Consider the following 19,855-nt stretch of genomic DNA (forward strand, 5'->3'; position numbering starts at 1 on the left):
GTCATGCCCATGGCCGCCCGAGTGCCCAGGTGGCTTTCTGCCCCGTGGTCCCCACACCCCTCCCCCGCGCCCTGCCCGGGAGCACCGTCACCCTCCTGCCCCCGCAGGTCTCCACGGTAAGCGGCAGGAGCTCGACAGGGCTGGAGGGCCTCCTGCTCTAGACCTCCCGGGCCGCCCTGCTGTCCTCTCCCTGTCGGCTCCCTGCTGCCCCCTGGACTCCCCCCACCCCCCCGCCCCTACTTCCCACAAGATGAAATCATAACCCCTTGGCATGAAATACTACAGGCCATGTGATCTGGCCTTTCTCCGTGTCCTCTCCATCCGTCCATCCACCGGTCCATCCATCCGTCCGACTTTATAAGCCTCTGGGACAGATATCCACTCATCACCCAAACGCACCTCTCCCTTTCGATAACCGAGGTGCAGCTAAGCGGGTGGTAAGCAGGCAGGACTGAGTCCTCACCGTCAGGATGGGGAGGGGTGCGGGGGGCGTGGGGCTGACACCTGGACCTGTCTGGGCGGTGCCCGGCTCTGACTGCTCCCGCAGGATACACCCCACGGCGGCGAGCCGGCAAGACACCGGCAGCCTGGGATTCCGAACGCGGTGCAGAGCTGGACCGCCCTTCCTATGACCCACTTGTGGCTTCTCTGTGCTCCTGGCTCTTCTGGCCTCTTGCAACAGCACTGCAGCCTCCACCCGAGATGCGCGCAAGCGCCCCATCCGGGTCGGCGGAAGCAGGTGTGCCCCGACGCCCTCTCATCAGCACACCTACCTGGTGTGCTCCAGGGTCTTCTGCATCTTCTTGGTCATCTTCTCAATGGCCGCCTGTCTCTTGCCTTCGGGTAGGAGGTCTGTCTTGTTCAGCACCACGACCAGCTTCTGGCAGGCAATCTGCCCAATCACAAGGCACTCAGCCGACTGGGTCTGCATCCCCTTGGTCACGTCAATGACCAGCACCATCAGATCGATGATCTGGGCCCCTGGGAGAAGAGAGGACAAGGTCAGGGAGGAAACAGGGCAGCTGACTCTGCAGAAAGTTGCCCGATGCCCTAGGTCCAGCAAAGCGAGCCAAGATAAAGTTGGGGGTGTCGGGCTGTGAACGACAACCACGACCTCCCGGCACCAGGCAGGGGAGTCTCTCGACCGTGAACGCTGGCCCCCTCCCAGTTCTGTGACCTGATTCCCCCCATCTCTACATGGGCAGCCCGGCAGGCTTGCTAGGGGCTCCAGGAGCCCGTGCGTGTCATGGGGCTGGCAGCGCGAGGACTCCCTACGCAGAAGCTCCTTTCATTGTGCCCAGTGTCATTTTGTCAGCCCGCTAGGTGAAAACCAGGTCCCAGTGTAGTCTCAAGCTGCTTCTTGCTGTTGGCGAGGAGGGCATCTTACTCTGATGTGAGCTGCTTGCTTCCTGTCTGACGTCCCCCAGCCACCTGGCCTCCCTGTTGGTCCTTGGACCCCTGCCACCCTGTAAGGTCTCTGCCCCAGCCCCTCCCCCGGCCCGGCCCGCTTGTTCAGGGGTTAACTGCCGGCCCTCTCTGAGTCCTGGCTCAAATATCTCCTCTCAATGAGGCCCATCCGGACAGCTCGATCACGACTGCAGCCCGCCCACCTCCCATACGTTCCGAGCCTTCTTTTCCTGCCCTGTTTCCCTAGGACGCTTAGCACCCTCCACCTGTCCGTGAAACTCACGCACCGTGCACTGTTTGCTTCTGACCTGGCCTCCCCGACTGCCCTGCAAGGGTGGGATGGAGGCCAGAGGGTTGCCATTGATACTGCTTTCCCTTCTGACTGGATTGTTGCTCGTTGTTGCCAACTTAACGAAGCCAAGAGTAGGTGCTGAGGGTGCGTGCATGGGCACTGTTAATACCATGTCTCCTTCCAAGTGGATTGTTGCTCTTTGTTGCCAATTTATTTATTTATTCATTTAATCGATTTTTTCCATATTCTATTTATTTATTTGGCTGCGCCAGGTCTTTAGCTGCGGCATGCATGCGGGATCTAGTTCCCTGACCAGGGGTCGAACTGGGGCCCCCTGCATCGGGAGTACGGCGTCTAAGCCGCTGGACCACAGGGGGAAGTCCCTGTTGCCAATTTACAGAAACTTTTTAAACACTGAGGAGCCAAGAGGAGGTGCTGGGGTGCTGCGTGGGCACTGTTGCTACTGCTTCCCACTCCCATTGGAGTGTTGCTCTTTGTTGCCAATCTAAAGAAACTTTTTAAACATTGAGGAGCACATCCTCTGAGGGGAAAGCGCATTTTAGGCTTCTCTCCCCACTTATCTTTGGCTTTTATGACTTCTTTTTCCCATGCAGAAATGTCTGACTTTTATGTTGAAATGGTCAGTCTTTCTGTCTTTCTCTCTCGTTTCTGGGTTTGGTATCTTACCTAGGTATTTTTTTACTTTTAAGATTACATATTTTTTTTCATGTGCTTTCTTCCAGTACTTTTACAGTTTTAAATGTCTATGTTTCAAACCTTAATCCATTTAGACTGTATTTTGATGTAAAGTGCAAGATGGAGATCTAACTTGAGTTTTATCTGGACGGCTACCCATCGTCGTCCCTGAGTCACAGTTACGTGCTTTCCCCCGTTTACAGACCCGGACAGTGAGGCTCAGAAAGGAAGGGTGGGTACCCAGGACTCTGTACCACGCACCCTGCGCTCTCGGCCAGCCCCCTCCCCACTCAGCGCTGTGGGTGTTTTGTTGCAAGTCTCCGGCACTTATTGGGTTTGGGCTTTTCTTCCTTTCGGCAGGGCTCCAGCACGCCTCTGTCTCCTGTCCTGTCCTCTGCTGCTTATTTTTTCCTTGTGTCTGACACGGCTCTCTTTGTTGTTGTCCTGTCCCTCCTCTGCCGACACTGCCCTGTTGTCCTGGGCTCTCCGGGTGGTGGTGAGGGGCTGTGCCCGGGCTCAGGGCTGTCCTGAGGACACTGGCCGTTTGCCTTTGCACCTTGTCCACTCCCCTTCCTCTTCCTGTCCTCGGGCCCTTTCCCACCTGCTCTTCGGGACGCTGTAGGGTCCCCAGAGACTCAGGAATGCAGGATTCCGGCCAAGAGGCAGCTGGCAATAGAAAAAGCAGACATTTGAATTCAGACAGCTCCGAGTTCTAGCCCTGCCTTTGCTGCTCACTGTCGTGTGACCTGACCTCAGAGTTCTCTCTATTAGAACGGGAGGGTCTCCTCCTCGCGGGGGTTGTGGTGAGGGTCAGAGCTGACGCACATCAGGCAGAAGTCACGAGCTGACCTGCTGTCAGGAGCCAGGCGGGCCGTACAAATGCCAGAGGAGGGGCAACGGGGAGCTGCGGGGCCCCGGGCGAAAGTGCTCCTCGGCCACGTCAGGTGCAGGCCCGGTGTTGCCGCATCTGCTGACCTGTAAAGAATTTTTACACGACCCCTCCTGGTTGTGAGTGTGGGCAGTTCGTGTAGGCTGCGCAGCGTCCCTTCCAGGGCCCACCTGTCTGCAGCCCGCCGTGTGCAGTCCTGAGCCCGGGCTCGGCTCCCGACCTGTGGGCCGGCCACTTGGGTTAGGCAGCCACTTTGGGGTTCCCTGCCAGTGGGGCGGCACGCTGGTCCTGCTGGATGCTGGGTCAGCTCGTCACCTACGGGATCTGGGGCGCCTGAAGCTTGCTCTCCTCCTGGTCCGTTTGGTGTAGCTCCTCATTCTCCCAGAGAAGAGGAAGCCAGGCTTCGCAGCTAGTGCCTTGTGGCACCTGGGTGACCAGGGGAGATGTCCAGTCCTGCCCAGGTGGTCCCGCTCAGGCGGCTCACTGCTGGTCTGGGGGAATTCAGCAGGATGCTTGTGGGGGAGCCCCCTTTGCAGGATCGCCTGCGTACTGGGGGACACAGTGTTCCAGGCCACTGGCTGGCACTTACCAAGGTCCCTGTGGGGGCCTCCTGGGTCTGCTGGATTTGGGGGCTGGCAGTGTTTGTTCCATGTGGCGGTAACTCCTCTCCCTCCTCCGCCAGGAAGAACCACCCCAGCAGCGCACTTCCTGGAGGCCCCTGTGCCCGAGGCGCTTCCCACAGCCTTGCGTGTGTCCCCTCCGGCGACTCCGCCCGCGAGTCCCCACGCACAGACTGAGGAGGCCGCCGCACTCGGGGAGTCGGTGTACTGGGAAATGGCCGTGATGATAGCAGGATATCAATTTCCACTGCGGTTTACGTTGTCGATAACGGTGCATTTGCACCGCTTAGTGAATACTTAATGTCACCAGTTAAATTTCTTTTTTTCTTTATTTTAAATTTGATATTATTTCCCCTTTTTTAGGATGCCCATAGCTTCTGATTAAAAATCAAATTTGGGTTAAATATCTGATTTGCTAAAATGTTTAAAGTTCTATATTCAGTCTCTCCAGCAGAAAACTTCTTTTCCCTGAACACATTTTTCCCCCTTTAGTCCCAGAAGGAAAGTTGCATCTCACAGATAACTTGTTAAATGCTGACCTTTCTAAGTTTTCCTTTATTTTTATTTCTGAAATGATTAAGATATATAATCTACAGAATTGGAAATTGTAATTTTTTAAAGTACTGAGAAACTCTAACCCTGTTATAATTATTCTGCAAACCTTTAAAGGATTCTGTAGTCAGTACAACTAGATGAAAAGCGCTGATAGACTGAGAAATATAGAGGGTCATTTGTGAGCTACAAGTTGTTGCCTTGTGTTTCCCACCCACTCGCTCACTCTGCCCCTCTAGTCTCAGAATGATTTCCTACCCTGGGTTCGTGGGAATCGGGAAGGACACTGTTTGATTCATTCTGGGGAAATACTAGGGATTCTGAAAAAGACAAGACGGGCCAGTTATGTCACTTCCTGTCGCCTGATCAAAGTCCGATGGAGAAACAGACTGACCGAGGGTTACTGCCAGGCGCGGGTGGTGCCTGGTGCTGACCCGGGTCTCCAGTGGGGTCAGTCGCGGGTGGTGCCTGGTGCTGACCCGGTTCCCAGTGGGTCAGTCAAGTCGCCGTGACCTCTGGACCCCTCAGAAGTCCCTGATGTCAGCTGCACGGCAGCGGGGCTCCTGCTGGAGAGGTAGCGTGTGGGCGCCGCACTGAGGCTGCAGATGAAGCCCCACGGCCCCTGAGTGTTTGGGTCCCGTCTGCATGCATCTTTCTGGGCCTGTTAGTTCAGTTTTATCTCCCATTCCCAGGATCCCAGCAGGCATCACAAGTGAGTGGGCAGATGGGGAGAGAACACAAGCCTTCTCCTCCAGCTTGCGGGCCAAGACAAGGCACTCAGGTAGTTCTATACACCAGCAGGGACCGGAATCTCAGTGTCAGGACTGGACTCTTGGTCCACCAAGTGGAGGAGGTGGGGAAGTTAGTCTGCTCACTCGGTCCAACAGAGATCAATGACGCTGTGCCCGAGCTGTGTCTTGTGCTGGAGGCTGCGAACACAGACCGAAAACCCAGGCCTTGGTCTGTGAGCCGCAGTGTGTGTGTGTGGGGGGGGGTCTCAGCGGAGGAGCGGGAGTCAGCGCACGGCGGGGAGGGGTGCGAGACGCCACGGCCAGCCCCGATGCTGGCGTCTGGCGGAGCGGGGTGACGACTGTGCGGGTGGAGGCTGGGCAGCGGCTGGGGCCCCGTTCGGAAGGACGGGCCATGTGGCCGACGTGATCTTGAATGGAAGCATGAAGGACTTCGGCTGGATCTTTACGAGAACCTCCTGAGAGGCAGGGCAGGTAAAGATGGGGCTGGATGGCTGGAGCTCTCCGCCGGGGGTCTGGAGAGCTGGCGTGTCCTACTTCAGGGAGGGAGTCCGAGTTACCCGGATTCCCCGCCCGTGGACCACGCCTGTGACTCCTGCCACGCCCATGGACACTACTACTACCACTACCGAGTTATGTGTGTTTAAATCAAGTCCTTTTTTGGAACTCAAATGCATTTACATTAAAAAGAACTTTACATGACAGTAAATGCATTAAATGTGCTGTAAGTAGAAGTTAACAGAGAAGATAAATAAAACAACAAAGCAAAACAGTGGAATGCACTGCTGTCCGATGTTAACGCGAGTTGAAACTCTGAGCCCCAGGCCTGCTCTGATATTAAGGGATCAGCAAGAGCCGGTAAAAGACACACTAGCCCTAAATCGAGTCTCTCTCTTCGACAAAATAGGGGGATTGGATGAGAACTGGGAAAGGCATGACCTTTGACCCCACCAGGGAGGAGTGTTACCGGGCGCCAGGCATGGCCTCACACCATCTCTCCTGGCCGCCCTGGAAGCAACGGACAGAGTACATACACCGCTCACAGCGGCCTCCTCGGAGGGGCGCACAGGAAGAGCAGAGGTGTCCACGCTTCCTCAGGGCAGAGGGGCCGAAGCGGGTCAGCCGCCACTCCTTCCCGGACGGAGGAGATGGAGGTGTACGCGTGGGCTCCAGCGCCACGGGCTCTCACGAGCCAGGGAGTCCTGCCCCTGCTTCCTTAAGCTACTGTGTCGTAGTCTATCTGGGGTAATCTTTTTAGCTGACTTTGCACAACAGTAAACTCCTGTTCAAGAGCAGCGAAAAGGAGCAGAAAATGGAATTTGAAATGTAGAAATAAAATAATTGTGGCCCATGAGCTATAATTTGATTTCATGCTTTACAGGGAAATGAAAGAAGCCTTCCTTAAAATGTACGGTTTCTGCTCTCTCCCCCATTCCCCTCCCCCCTTTAACCATTTTAGGATTTCCTCTAGCTCCGAAGAGAAAATAGGATTGTGGAAAGCGTTCAGCTCTCAAGTGTCAGTGCCACTCAGGGGCCAGCTCGGTTTAATGTGAACTTCCCATTCTGGGTAAGAGGAAATTCTTCAATTAATAAACCGGGTGTGCGGAGGCCAGTCTTTAAGGTTTAATCAATTTCATCTGTACTTAGGATAAAAAGACTGACTATTCTACTTTTTTTTTTTTCGTTTTCCTTCTTTAAAAAAATAATAAAACGAATGTTTTATTTTAAATTCTTTGAGGCTCGTATCTCCTGTCTCAGGAAATATTGTCTATTTCATGCAGTGAGTATGAAAACTCCCCCCCCCTTTTTTACCTTTGCTAAGAATCTTTTTTCAAAAATAACTAAATTATTCTCTGTCCTCATATACTATAACAGCTTGGGAGATGATACGAATTATACAGGATTTTGGCAGACACCTTGTAGGGGGCTGGGGAGAGAGACAAATCACCAAATATGGATGCAGGAGCTCCTTCTGGACAAACGCTGAGAGGAGGGTGCGGGAACGTGCGCCCACAGCCCCTTCACCACCAGGGACGTCTGGGGCCCTGACAACCTCACCCTGGAGGCCTACCCTGTGGTCATCTGCGGGCACGAGGACCTCAGAACAGAACCAGGGCGTCTCCCCAGCAGGACCGAGTAAACATTCGGACTTGCCGACCAACCAGGACCGACAGGACTTCCCGGGACAGAGAACTCCTGAATCTTTGTCACGTGGTCCCTGGACACGCGGGGTCCGGTCAGATTCGGGGACAGAGGCCGTGGTCAGGCCCCACGGTGGCGAGTCTGCGCCTCGGCTCCATGTAGCAGCTAAGCACTCTGGGCCATTTCTTCATCTACAGAATGGAGATAAAGCCACTACGAACCCTTTCCAAGGCTGTGTGGTGGGCCTCACACAGCACTTGGGACCCACAGGGCAGGAGGTTCCGTCCAACCCAGGTCCTCCCCATACTTTCACAAGGGGCCTGGGTGAAAATGCTACTTTTAAGTCAGTGTTTTTCACTAAAATGCTGCAAGCCCAGGGCCCTGTCAGTGTGAGCTCCATTGTGAGAATGAGCACGAAAGCCTCACCGCTCTGAACAGCGGCTGCAATGATCAAGGGTCTCAACGTGGCTGGTCAAGGTGCAGCCAACAGCCCATCTCTGCAAGAGACACCTGGGGCTCAAAACAGCAACCAACAGTACACAGTGAGCACTCACTAAGTGAGAGGGGAGGGAGAGGGGAGTGGAGGAGACGGGGAGGGGACGGGGAAGGGGGGGCATCCAGGAGGCACAACTGCTGCAGCTGCTGGACCAAGGTAGTGGAGCCAGAAGCAGAGCCAGGCTCTGCCTGACCTGAGGCCCCTTGTCCCTCCACCAGGCCTCCTCCTTGAAGTGGCACCAAAGAGGATTTCTCTTGAAGACAGCAGCCTGTGATCCCAAGGAAGAACCGTGCCCTGGGTTTAGGGCCCACATGCCTTCGCTCCCCGTGGAGAGGTGTGAGGGGAAACGCCTGCAGACACAGGTCACGTGAGAACAAGGATGGGATGTGGGGGGGACGCACTGCCTCCCACCTCAGCCCCCCTCCCTGCCTGTCCGGGGAGAGCGGGTCTCTGAGCCTCACCCTCACCCGTCTGCAAACAGGATCCCCTGTCACCTACAGGGCAGCGTGGGGCTCCCAGATCCCACGTGCAAACCTCACGGCCCAGGACCTGGCCCAGCAGGTGCTCATCCACGGTCGTGACTGAACCTGTCCTGAGGCGGGGGTGGTGGGCAGACGTGAACACCTGCAGGACCTGGTGGGTCCTCAACTGAGCGGCACGCCTGGCGTGAGACGAGGCACAAGTCTAGACGCCGCAGCCATTCCTAGGCCCTGGCTGGAGGGGGCAGTCCCCCCTCAGCTCCAGCCCACATAGCCAGAAAGGAATGTGGGCCTGGAGTTGTCAGATCTTCTGGTTTTTCAAGAGAAGCCAAAAATCGGGACCATTGTATGAAATTTGCCAATTTTTAAATGGTGACAACCAATTCAAAACAAAATGTTTAAACTGTATGGCCCAAACAAAACATGTCCATTGCCCAAAACCGGCCTGCAGCTCCCAGTGTGAGGTCTCTGGAGGGAGTTTTCTCGAGAAAGAGAGGTTGGAGGAACCAGAACAAACAACCACCTCTTTGGCCTCGTGAATCAGGAAAGCACTTAGGGACCCATCTGTTGAGCTCCGGCCCCTCCTGCCCCCATGACCCACACTGGGCCTCAGTGAGGACAGGAAAGTTCATCCTGGAGGGAAAGGGTGGCAGGCTCTCCGCTGTCACCAGGTCCCAGTGGGCTAGAGCAGAGGACACGAAGCCACGGGCCTGCGGTCAGACGAACCTCAGCTCGGACCCGGTCCCTGTAGGCCACAAGGGGCAAGCCGCCCCTCCCCGGCGCCTCGTGTAGGGCTCCCCAGGCCCCCACGCTCTGAACCGAGGCTGTAGCTATCACAGCCTGTCTACCAGGATGGGAGGGGCTGACACACGGCTGCTCTCTGGTGGTCTTCTCACTACAGCTTCAAGCACCGGTTCTCACACCGAGTCTCAAAACGCTCCCACGAGGTAGAAAGCCTGAGATGACCTAAGACGATGATTTTCCTGGAAGGGTGAAGCAGGAAAGCCTCAGTGGCACCAGGCCGGAATGTCCTCTAGGACAGACGCTCTCCTCATCTCGGCCCTGGGACGAGCCCTTTCCACGAGCGCCGCGCGTTGTCTTCACAGCTAATGTTTAGCGGCAGCAGGCACCGCTACCAACACCACGTCCTGCAGATGGACACGTGGAGGCCCAGAGAAGCTACATCACACCCAAGGTAAAGAGCCAGTCGGGGTGGCAGGCACTCAGCCCAGAGACCTGGATCCACAAGCACCATGTTACCCTGCGTGGGGAAGAGCTCAGAGCTCCCCCGAGGAGCAGAGAGAAGGGCAGTGGGATTGGGCCCCCAGCACCCCCCCCCCACGTGCCCCGCAGCTCCCGGTCGGCCCTGCTGTCCCCCCCTGGGACCTGGGCACAAGCCCACGCACCAAAGCGCTCCTGCCATCCCGTCCCTTCTCCTGGCACCTCAGACTTTGAACTGCAGCTCAGATGTCACCTCCCAGGGATCTTCCCGACTCTCCGTGGTCTGGATGAGGTGGCCCTCCCTTGGGGTGCCGTGGTCCCCACGCTGCCCAGGACAGCCCTGTTCTGTGACTCGTCCGTGCCCCTGCAGCCTACCCCCAGGGACAGAGGCCCCGACGGGCAGCAGCACAGAGCCGGTGGTCAGCGAGTGCCCCTACAGGGAATGAACAGAGCTGGGACGCAGTTAAAGCACTGAGCAGGGCCCTCCACCAGCCATGCACGGATTCCTCTCTGTTCTGTAGTGGTGACGTCCTCCTACACTGCAAAGAGGCACGTGTGCTTGTCCAGAAGCAGAGACAGAAGGAAGAAGGGAGCACGGACAGGACCGCACGCTGTGAACACCAGGGGGCTGGGACCTGCAGACAGAGTGCCCAGGGGCCTCCAAGGGCTGCATTCCCCCGGGAGAAGACCCCCAGCGATGGGGAGGAGGGGCCCTCACAAGTCCACCTGAGAGATGAAGCAGCTGAGACTCAGGGTGGGGAAGAAACTCAGCCAAGGTCGCAGATCCTGACCCCTCTGAACCCCGCTTCCAACCACCACCACCGTAGAGGTGGGTCCACCACTCACAAGGCACCGAGACAGGAAAACCACACTCTGCTTGTTCTGAGGGACGATGGCTGCTGTGGCCTTGGACACAGACAGGCCCTTCTAGGGACAGGGCCCCAGGCCACGGCGAGCCCCCCGTCTGAGGCAGAGAAACCACGGCAGGCGTCCCTGCCTGGCCCAGGCCAAAGGGGCTGGAAGGGTGAGGCCCGCCGGGCTCCTCCGACTGAGACGGTCTGAGAGCTCAGGGTCGCAGAGCCTGAGAGCGTGGCCTCAGGAAACTGTTTACTGGAGAAACAGGAGAAAAAAAAGAAGAAAAGAGGGGGGAAATCTACCATAAAAAGTAAGTAAAATCAGCAGAATTCCTTCATGAAAAGGGTGGAATTAGCATATGGCCTCAGCTGCCAAGTGAGGCCATTGAAGCAAGCAATGAAAATGAGTTCAAGACACAATTAGACATTTTTCTGGACGGAGACAGAGGGGACTGAGCAGGCGGCCGCGTTTCAGAGGGAGCAGCAGGGCACGTTCAGGGCAGGGCCACCGTGCGAGCGCCCTGAGCACTGGCTGGGGGGCGGGGGGCACCACCTGGGACCTCTCCCCCCGCGTTACGCTGCCACGGTGCCTCCTGCAGAACCTGCAGCCGCCCGGAGCCCGAAATAACAGTCTGGTTCCATCCCCCTCGGCCTCTGCTGCTGCGCCCGGGGCCGAGTGCCGCCTTCAGGGACTAGCGTGGCCGAGTCCCTGCCCTCAAGAAGCTCATAGTCTGGTGGGGGAGACGCACACAAACCCACAAGGTCAACACAGTGAAGTACATCAAAGTAAGACGTGAAGTTTCTGCTGAGCAAGCACAGAAGAGGGGAATTTAGCAACCAGAGGGAGGGAGGAGGCCGGAAAGCAGAGGGAAGGGCCTTTCGGGGCCGAGCACACAGCAGGAGGCCACGGAGGCCCAGCCGCCAGCGCCTCAGAGGATGCCGACCACTCGGTTCCCCTGGACCCTCGCGGACAGGGCCAGATCTCCTTGGAATGACCAGAGGTGCCAACCGCTGGCTCAGGGACCAGATATGACTCAATGGCAACAACTCGGGACAGCTGTTCCCAATCTTCCCAAGAGTGCGGCACATGCGGCCGCCCAAGGCACGGGAGACGCTGGGTCCTCGTGGGCGACACAGTCTGTTAGGCCCTCTCTAGCCCAGTGGGTTCCAGTGTCCTCCTTCGGGCGGCTCCCTGACGATGGTCTAGCTTCGTCAGGTTCCCTGGGCCCCGTCTCCTTCAAGGTGGAGTGAATGGCTACCCTGAAAGGACCTCGAACCTCTCCTCTGTGCTCACGGCAGGCTCGCTGGGGCACGGCATCTCCACGGCCCCTGGGCCCCCGGCCCGACCCTGAGTGGGGTCCCACCTCCTTCACACCCACGAGTCAGAACCAGCTCTGCCGGCCTCTTGCGTCCCACAGCGGGCCTCTCAGATTGAAGCTGGGCGTGATGGGGATACTGAGAAGAAAATGAGGCCTGGCCCCTGCACCCAGCACCCTACATACAGAACAGGGGAAGGAGTGACAAGTGCTTGGCACTTGTCCTTTCAAAGCCCCATCAGGCTGTCTGCCGGCTGCCGACCAGCTTCCACGGCGGCAGGGGGAGGAGAGGGGGCATGGGGTCTTCAGCAGGGCAGGGCAGGGCAGGCACTGACTCCACATGCCCCGTTCTCCCCCCAGGCAGAGAGCAATGGCCTTAAGCTCCCACTAATAACGAGCACTGTGTGCCCAGCACCGCATGCAGACGCTCACAACTCCGCTCACACCATCCCCACGACAGCCCAGCAAGGAGAGCGCCGTGATTCCACCTTCCAAAGGCAGCAGCTCAGTCAGGGAGGTCCGTTCACAGGCCCAAACACACAGTGAGCAAGCGGCAGGGCCCAGCTCCTCCACCACCCACCAGAGCTCTCTCGTAGCCACGTGACTTCAGTTTCCGGGGCCTTGCCCCCACTCCTGCCCCCGCCCCAGGAGGAGGTCCTTGAGAAGAGACGCCAAACCAAGGAAGAAACCACACCTACAGAACTCAGGAAAGCACCGCACTTACGATTACAGCTCTATTATAAAGGATACAAATCAGGACCAGCCAAAGGAAGAGGCACACAGGGCACGGCCTGGGCGGGCACAAACACAGGCCTCTACTGCGGAATCAGGGCTCATCACCCTCCTGGCACATCCATCTCTTCGCCAACCAGGAAGTCCCACTGAGCCCCTGGGTCCAGAGTTTTTATTGTGGTTTCATTACTTAGGCACGAATGACTGAATCACTGGTCGTGAGACTGAACTCGACTGATCCGCTCTGCCCCTCCTCAGAGGTCAAGAGCTCAGGCTGGTGTCTCTGGCCCAAAGCCCCAGCCCACTAGTCACATGGCTGGTCTCTAGTCTTCCTCTAGCATAAACTCAGGTGTGGTCCAGGGGACCACCAGGAACAGTAAGGACACTCCGGTCACTAGGGAAATTCCAAGGTTTCAGAAGCTCTGTCCCAGGATCCCAGGACAAAAGCCAGATTCCTTATTACATTAATACAGCAGTAAGGCTAAAACACGCTCACACACCCCTGCCCTCCCTCCGTCCCCCACTCGCTGCTGACGAATGCGTCGCGTTGTGACAGCTGCTCTGAGGGACAGTCTGAAAGGCAGCAGAAGCCCCCGGAGTGCTGCTAGAGCGGAAGACACCGTCCACGGCACGTCGGTTCCTCGAGGAGGGAGGGATGGGCACTGCGGTGGGACAAGCCGGGGGCGCCGCGGGGCCAGTAAACACGCTGTCAAAGAGCGCTTAATGACACAGGGCAGGCTCATGGCTCAGCGCCTAAAATGTTACATGCAGTGGGATCCCTCCTAGGAAAGGGGTTATGTCAGAATACTAAGAGGAGCTATCCTGAGTAACTAGATTCTTATTTCTCCCTCATACTTTCCTCTATTTCCCACATTCTCAATAGGCATAAATTATTATACATTCAGGGGAAAAAGGGCTTTTAAAAAATAACACGTGAAGGATACATTACACACACTAACCCCCATGAAGCAGTAATAGGTTACTCAGCCTGGAAGTCCGTGGCAGCGGCTGCACTTTCAATATTTAGAATTTCTTTTGGTTCTTTTTCATAATGTCCTAAGCTCACTAGGTGTTCCATTTCTTCATTTACATTTCGAACGTTCTTATTTTAAAGCCCCTTCCAGATTTGTTTCATGGTTTCTGATTCCTAGGACGGGGATGTCCGCACTTGTGCCTATGGGATTTCTTCTGCACGGTGGTAGCTTTCCTCATACGCCCTGTGACTGGTCCTCAGCCGGGGCTGTTTTCCGTGGGAGGTCCCAGTGTGTGACTGGAGTGTGCCCGGGGGCTGGCCGGACTGTGGGGCCAGGGCCACGTGCGTCACCAGCGCTTCTGTAACACAGATGACGCGGACGCGAGTGCACTTGGTCTCAGGGAGGACGTCCTGTCTTCTCCTGGGGCAGCCATTTAACCTCGACCTTCTGGAGGAGACCTTTCCTAGTTCCTTGACTCCGTTTATGAGGGATCCTCTACATCTCCAGTGTGGACACCCCTGAGAACCAGCTGGCGTCCAGGCCTGTTTGCTGCTGTGCCTCTGACGCCTTTCCACGTCCAGCCCTTGAAGATGCTCCTTCCTGGCTTCTGTACCTCGACCTCCTCGTGCTTCCTCACTTCACCCAGCCTGTCAACGTCTGTGCGACCCAAGGCTCCCAGGGGCCACGCAGCCCACTGTGTCACCCACACGTCTGAAGCGACGGGGCAACTATAAAGGGTCAAGGGGGCACGCAGCGAGGGACACTCGACCTCACGCCCCTCTCACCACCTGACAACAATGATGGAAACTAAATGTATTAGAGGTAACTAGACATCATTTTAGTGAACAGAGAACTACTATAACCAGAGTTGTGTTGTAGACTCTGAGTCACAAAGACCTGGATTTGAACCCTGGTTCTGCCAACTCTGCAATCTGGGGCCTCTCACCCCCAGCCCCCCACTCACAGGGACATGGTGAGAACTGGCCTGAAGCCCAGTCTGCTGGGGCCCGTCCCTGGGGAGCTGATCTTTGCTGCACCTGGTGACACAGCTCACACTGAAGAACAGGCTAGGAGAGCTCTGTACCAGCTACAGGCAGAGCCTCAGGACAGCGATTGTGAAACAGGGACCAGGTGGGGACTGGGAATGGCCAGGGAGCTTCTAGCACCTGGAAGGATCCTTAGACTGTGGCTAGCAGCAGCCCCAGCTGCACATCCCCACGGGGACTCTGGGGAACCTGGCCACTGGCGTCCCTGCCTGAGGGCTGACTGTGTGCACCCTGTTCCCGAACGGCCCCAGCCCCCTGCAACAGCTCCAGGAACCACACAGAGAGCTCCGCGAGTGGGAGCAATGGCCACCGCGCCTGGACCACCTCTAGAGAGGGGACGTGTCTGATCATTCACCTCCGAAGCCCCTCCCTGAAAGGAGCTCGGGCACCTTTGGGTGACAGCCCAGGCCACGGAGCCGGAGTCTGGCTGTGAATCTCAGCCCTGCCGCTTCCAGGCCCACTGCTGCAGTGACGTCACCCTTGGTCCTCGGCTTCCTCATCCACAACACGGGGTGACAAGAGTGCCGGCCCCTGGGGTGGCGGGAAACACGTTACTACAATACCGCGCCTGGCGCACAGTAGGTGCCGTGGAAGGCTCGGCTACTGCCCGTGCCAGGGGTCATCTCTGCTCCCGAGTGCTACGGGCAGCAAAGCTGCGTTCCCGGGACACGCACCAGGGTAATGGCGGCAGCTGCGGCCAAAGGCTCAGCCAGCAGGGATGTACCGGACGAGCACCCGCTCAGGACTCACCGGGCAGTGCGCTTGGTTCCAGCTCCACCATGGGCCCAGCACTAGTCTGAGGGGACACCGCAGTTCCACAAAGCAAGCAAGGCCCTGCCCTCACAGAGCGAACGTGCCAGCACCAGCCACTGACACACTCACGCAGAGGCGGCAGTCAGGAAGTGCGGCGGGACTGGGGCCCGGAGTGGTGGGTGCAGCGGGCAACACTCTGAGAGGGGGGGTGGGAGACTCCCTGGGAGACAGAGCGGGTGGGTTTCCTGCAGCGGGAGCAGCGGGCAGAGGCCCTGGTGAGGGTGCGTCTGTGCCGCGGACCCCACCCGCCAAGGCAGGGCCTGGACTTCCTCGCACTGGTAACTGAGGGCCAGCGGCCGAGTGTTAGGTGGGGAGTCCACGGCGGTGCCCGGGGACGGTGATTACTCAAGGCAGTGGCCAGGGAGGCCGGCTGCGGGAGGCCGGGCCGGGGGAGGGCGTGCGAATACAGACCCTCTACCCTGTCAGCGGCCTCCCTCCTCCCGCTGCCTGCTCCCACCGTCTGTGAGCTTCTCGGCAGAGGCCCGGGGCCCCCCTGGCTGCGGAGGCTCCCGGAACCCCGTGACTGCAGCTGAGGCCGGCGACAGGAAGGGGAGGGAGTCCCGTCCTCCTTAGGAGGAAGGCCGCAGAGAAGGTCCAAAACCAAGAAAAACTAAAAGTACATAACGAAGTTACAGAAGAAATCATCAGCTAGAGAGCCAGGACGGCTGTGGCTGGAGAGAGGCAGGCTCTGCCCTTGCACCCGCCTCTGCTCCCCACCTCCCGGAGGCCGGGCCCCGCACAGCCCCCGGGCAGCCAACGCCCAGCCCAGAACCGCCCTTCTCAACCCAAGCCCGAGCCTCCGGAAGCACAGGCAAAGGAGGACCGAAGGCACAGAACGAGACGCGGTGAGGACAGGGGCGCGGCCGTCCTCGGATGCGGGCGCCACACTCAGCCCAGGAGGCCACCCATCTGTTGGCTAAAAGCACCTAAACCAGAAACTGTTTTAAGCTACAGCTGGTGTCTGGGCCACTTTATCCAGCACTTGAGACACAGAGCTGATTATTTTTCTGGCAACAGCGAAAACAGAAAGGCTGAAAGCACAGAGTCTGTCACCAGCTGTTTCCGGAGCGGTTCTTACAGTCACGTCTGGGTTGGGGCCAGAGACGGCAGAGAGGTCCACTCGGGAGGCCGGCTGCGGTTGGTCCTGTTCTTTCATTCCCCGCTTGCGTTTCGCTGCCTTGAGTCACGCAGAGTAAAACCCCTTGCACAGCATCTTTCGGTGCTTTAGATGCTATTTGCAAAGAGCCCCTTAAACAGGGACTTGGGTTACAAGAAACGTGTGTGTGCTGTGGTCTTGACTCACGGTCGCTGCTCCCTTACTGGGATCTGGGTTCCCACACCAGCTCTCTCCTCACCTGGCTGCTGCGTGGCTGCAGCCAAGCTCTTCAGCCCATCCCGAGCCCCAGTTCCTCACCTGTGACACCCGAGGGGCTGTGGAGCTTTCCGAGCGTCAAGCACAGAGCCTGGCACGTAGAAGGTGCCCAACTAATGGGACATGATTAAGATCTGACTGGTTCTCCTGGCTCACACCACCCTTTGCCTAACATCATCAACACCCATGGATGTGGGGTCACGGGTGATTTTTGTTTTCTTCTTCCCGTACTGTTTTCCGAAATCGGGACAAGAAAATTCACTTCGCAATAACTATAAATACTTTATAACAAAAATCACTACCTACTAAAATGTCAGAGGGAAAATGCTTGGGCTATTCTTATATGACAAGAGTCCATCCCAGGACCAGAGGTCTCCCTCTGCTACGTCAGGGATCTGAAAACAGTTTTCAGGACCACTGCCAACGCCAGCCGGACAAAGGCTGCCCCCACCCACCTCTCCTGTCAAAAGATTCCAACCTCACTCCCCATTCCTATGGTCCCCATTGCCCTAAACCAGGACCACACCGGGCCCCGTTCCGAGAGTGGCCCGGCGAGAAACTGGCCAGTGACCTGTGGCTTCTGCAAGCTGGGCTAACAGGGCTCCTGGGGGTCTTGCGAGGGATTCACTGGGAGACGGGGCGAGTGAGCTGAGTGCTGAGGGGCGACAGGGTGTGAGATACGGCCCGTGTAGAGGCAGCTGCCAGAGGCCGGTGCAGGCCTGAGGGGGCTGGTCGAGGGGTGGAAGTGGGGGCGGGCAGGCAGGGCCCCGGGCTGGGGCAGGAAGAAGGCCGGTACAGACCACCAGCTGCTCCAGCGTGGGCTCAGCACGTCCAGCCCGAGCACAGCTGTGTGGAGCTGGTTTCCAGCCCCAGGTCTGCAGACCTGAGGGTGGACACAACGCGCCCCAGTGCAAGTGGGGCCTGGTGACTGGCCAACCTTTGATGTCCCTCCAGGCCACAACTGGCCAGGTCCTCAGATTTGTTTATTTTTCCTGTATAACTTTTGCAATGCTTCAACTAAACAGAAACTTTTTATCAACCATTCCCAGAGCAAGAAAAATAGCCGAATGCTTGGTTTGTAACGGAAGCTGGTAGCTGTGCTGGGCTGGGGGACACACGAGAACAGCTCTCACTTTGAGGGATTCGGAACCCACGAGGGAACTGCATCTGCTGCCGATGCGGGGACCCTGTGTCCCGTCCACCAACTGCTCACAGAGCCGCTCTCCTCCGAGGTCCGCGTCCCCCGGCTCCGTCTCTCTGTTTACTTGGCAGGAGCCCCAGGCCAAGCGCCAGGCACAGGCTGGGCCCAGATCCAGCCGCTCAGTCTCTGCTGCGTCTTCTGCCGGGGGCACTGACTCGGCAGCGAGAAAGCTGAGCCCAGAGCCACGGGCAGGTCCGCAACCTTGCAGGAGGCAGCCGGCCTGAGAAACAAGCGGGCACGAGGGACCTGGCCCGAGAGGTGGGGGGCCCTGGATCCAGCTGTGCCTAAACGCAGCCCACAAATCATGCTGGTTGGAAGCAGCAGTTTGGGGTGAATTTGTGTCCTTTACTAACGAAGACTGCGTACTAACATGCTTTAACAACTCTCCTCGACTCAAGTGTCCTGATTTTAGTGCCTTCGTGGCATTTTCCAAGCAACTAAGCTGACTGCTTACACGCATGATCTCACCTGAGCCACCGGCGCTGTGCAGTGCGCATCACGGCTACCCTTACTTCTCAGACGAGGCCGAGCAATTATTCACTTCCGCCGTCGCTGTCGCAATCATCGTCGTTTCACCCAAAGTCACACAGATATTAGGCTGTGCAGCCGGGATCCAGATTCACAGCCTCTGAATCCAAAACCTACGCTCCTCCCCCCCAGGAAGGCCCCGCTGCCTCGGTGTGCACAGTCCTGTCCTAAATGCAGGCAGAGACACAAAGGCCGTGGGCCTCACCCCTCACATCAAGGGCTTGCAGTCACCTGGAAATTGGACATAAGACCATGAGCCCACTAAGGATGCAGAAAGCCAGAACACAGCTAAGAGTCCAAGTGTGAGGTCCAGGCACCATCCACAGGGCAGGGAGGTGAGATGGCACAGAGGCCACATGTCAGAGTTGCAGGCTGGTGCAGAGTCTCCCCATCGCCGAGACCTCAGCGACCCAGGGCTGCACCTTCAGATTCAGTCCTCCACCAGCCGCCGGGACTCCCCCACTCGCCCTTCAACCAAGGTTTCCTCAGCTGTGTGACTGTGCTGTCGCAGTCCACCCCCAAGACTGCGGAGGTGCTCCCTCTTGCCCACACTCCTTCTTCAAAAGCACCTTAATTACAGCTCTCAGGTGACACAGAGCACGGCAATTTCCAGTTTCCCTCCTGGAAACAAAGAGACCTCAGGAATTCTCCAATCCTGCATCACTTCGTTAATACTCTGGTGTCAACTGATGGCCTCTGGGTCTGTACTAGGTCACTTTCCATTGAGTATCTTCCACGGTGGCTGCAAATAGTCACTGAAGGAACTGTGCCTCACTGACCGAGACAAAATTTTTAGTTCAGTTTTAGTTCAGTTCAGTTCAATTTTAGTCTTATTTTATGTAACTGAGGAAAGTGAAACTTTAAAAGTCTCATATCGTATTTCGAAGCGACTTGCATTGTATTAGTGACGTGTCACCGAATGATTTTCCTTAGTTCAACACTTTTTCTTATGAAATCATAATATAATATTAAAGATGCTCCAGAAAAGAAAAGTCAGCAAGGACTCCAAAAGGACCTGAAGGCAAGTCCCGCCACACAGCGGCTCCTCCAGCGTCGCTCGCTCCTGTGCCGCCGTCACAAGGGCTGCCGCACCCACCACACGTCCTGGCCGCACTGTCATCTCTTGAGGCCTCTGCCCAAGGAGCTCATTTCTAGCGAGAGGACGAAGGCAACACACCCCAGAGACTTGCTTCCGCAGAACCTTCCCCAAGCTGCCACCCACTTTCCAGGGAAATTAAGGTGAAATGACAGTTGAGTCCTACATTGCAAGAAGGCGGGAGGGAGCTGGAGGAAGGAAAATGGAGGGAGGAGGTGGGGGGAGGGATGGGAGGAGGGGCCACCCTCCTGTAGGTACTGTTTTCTAAGGCTTTCACTCAGGTTGAACAAGTTGGAGGTTTTAAAACGAAGCAAGAACTCTGAATTATAGAAATAAATGTACTCTACTCTCATGCTATGTTCAAAGATGCCATTTTCTTT

The 19,855-nt window shown here is 57.1% G+C and overlaps 1 protein-coding gene across 2 annotated transcripts in view; it reads right to left on the reverse strand.

Moving 5' to 3' along the window:
* EEFSEC (eukaryotic elongation factor, selenocysteine-tRNA specific) overlaps positions 1-19,855 on the reverse strand; it is a 148,971-nt gene that overhangs the window by 85,990 nt on the left and 43,126 nt on the right. The window contains exons 1-2 of one of the 2 annotated variants that reach the window (XM_022562493.3): positions 15,216-16,005; positions 774-981 (exon numbers count right to left, since the gene is read on the reverse strand). In XM_022562493.3, the coding sequence (XP_022418201.1) occupies positions 774-981; positions 15,216-15,246 (239 nt within the window). In that variant the 5' untranslated portion in view covers positions 15,247-16,005. Of the gene's footprint in view, positions 1-773; positions 982-15,215; positions 16,006-19,855 lie in introns of those variants that run through there. The other variant, XM_022562491.2, reaches the window with a different exon arrangement.

The sequence above is a fragment of the Delphinapterus leucas genome, chromosome 10 (assembly GCF_059928025.1).
Source record: "Delphinapterus leucas isolate spDelLeu-1000000601 "Yukka" chromosome 10, BTC_Dleu_Yukka2, whole genome shotgun sequence".
Classification (NCBI taxonomy): domain Eukaryota; kingdom Metazoa; phylum Chordata; class Mammalia; order Artiodactyla; family Monodontidae; genus Delphinapterus; species Delphinapterus leucas.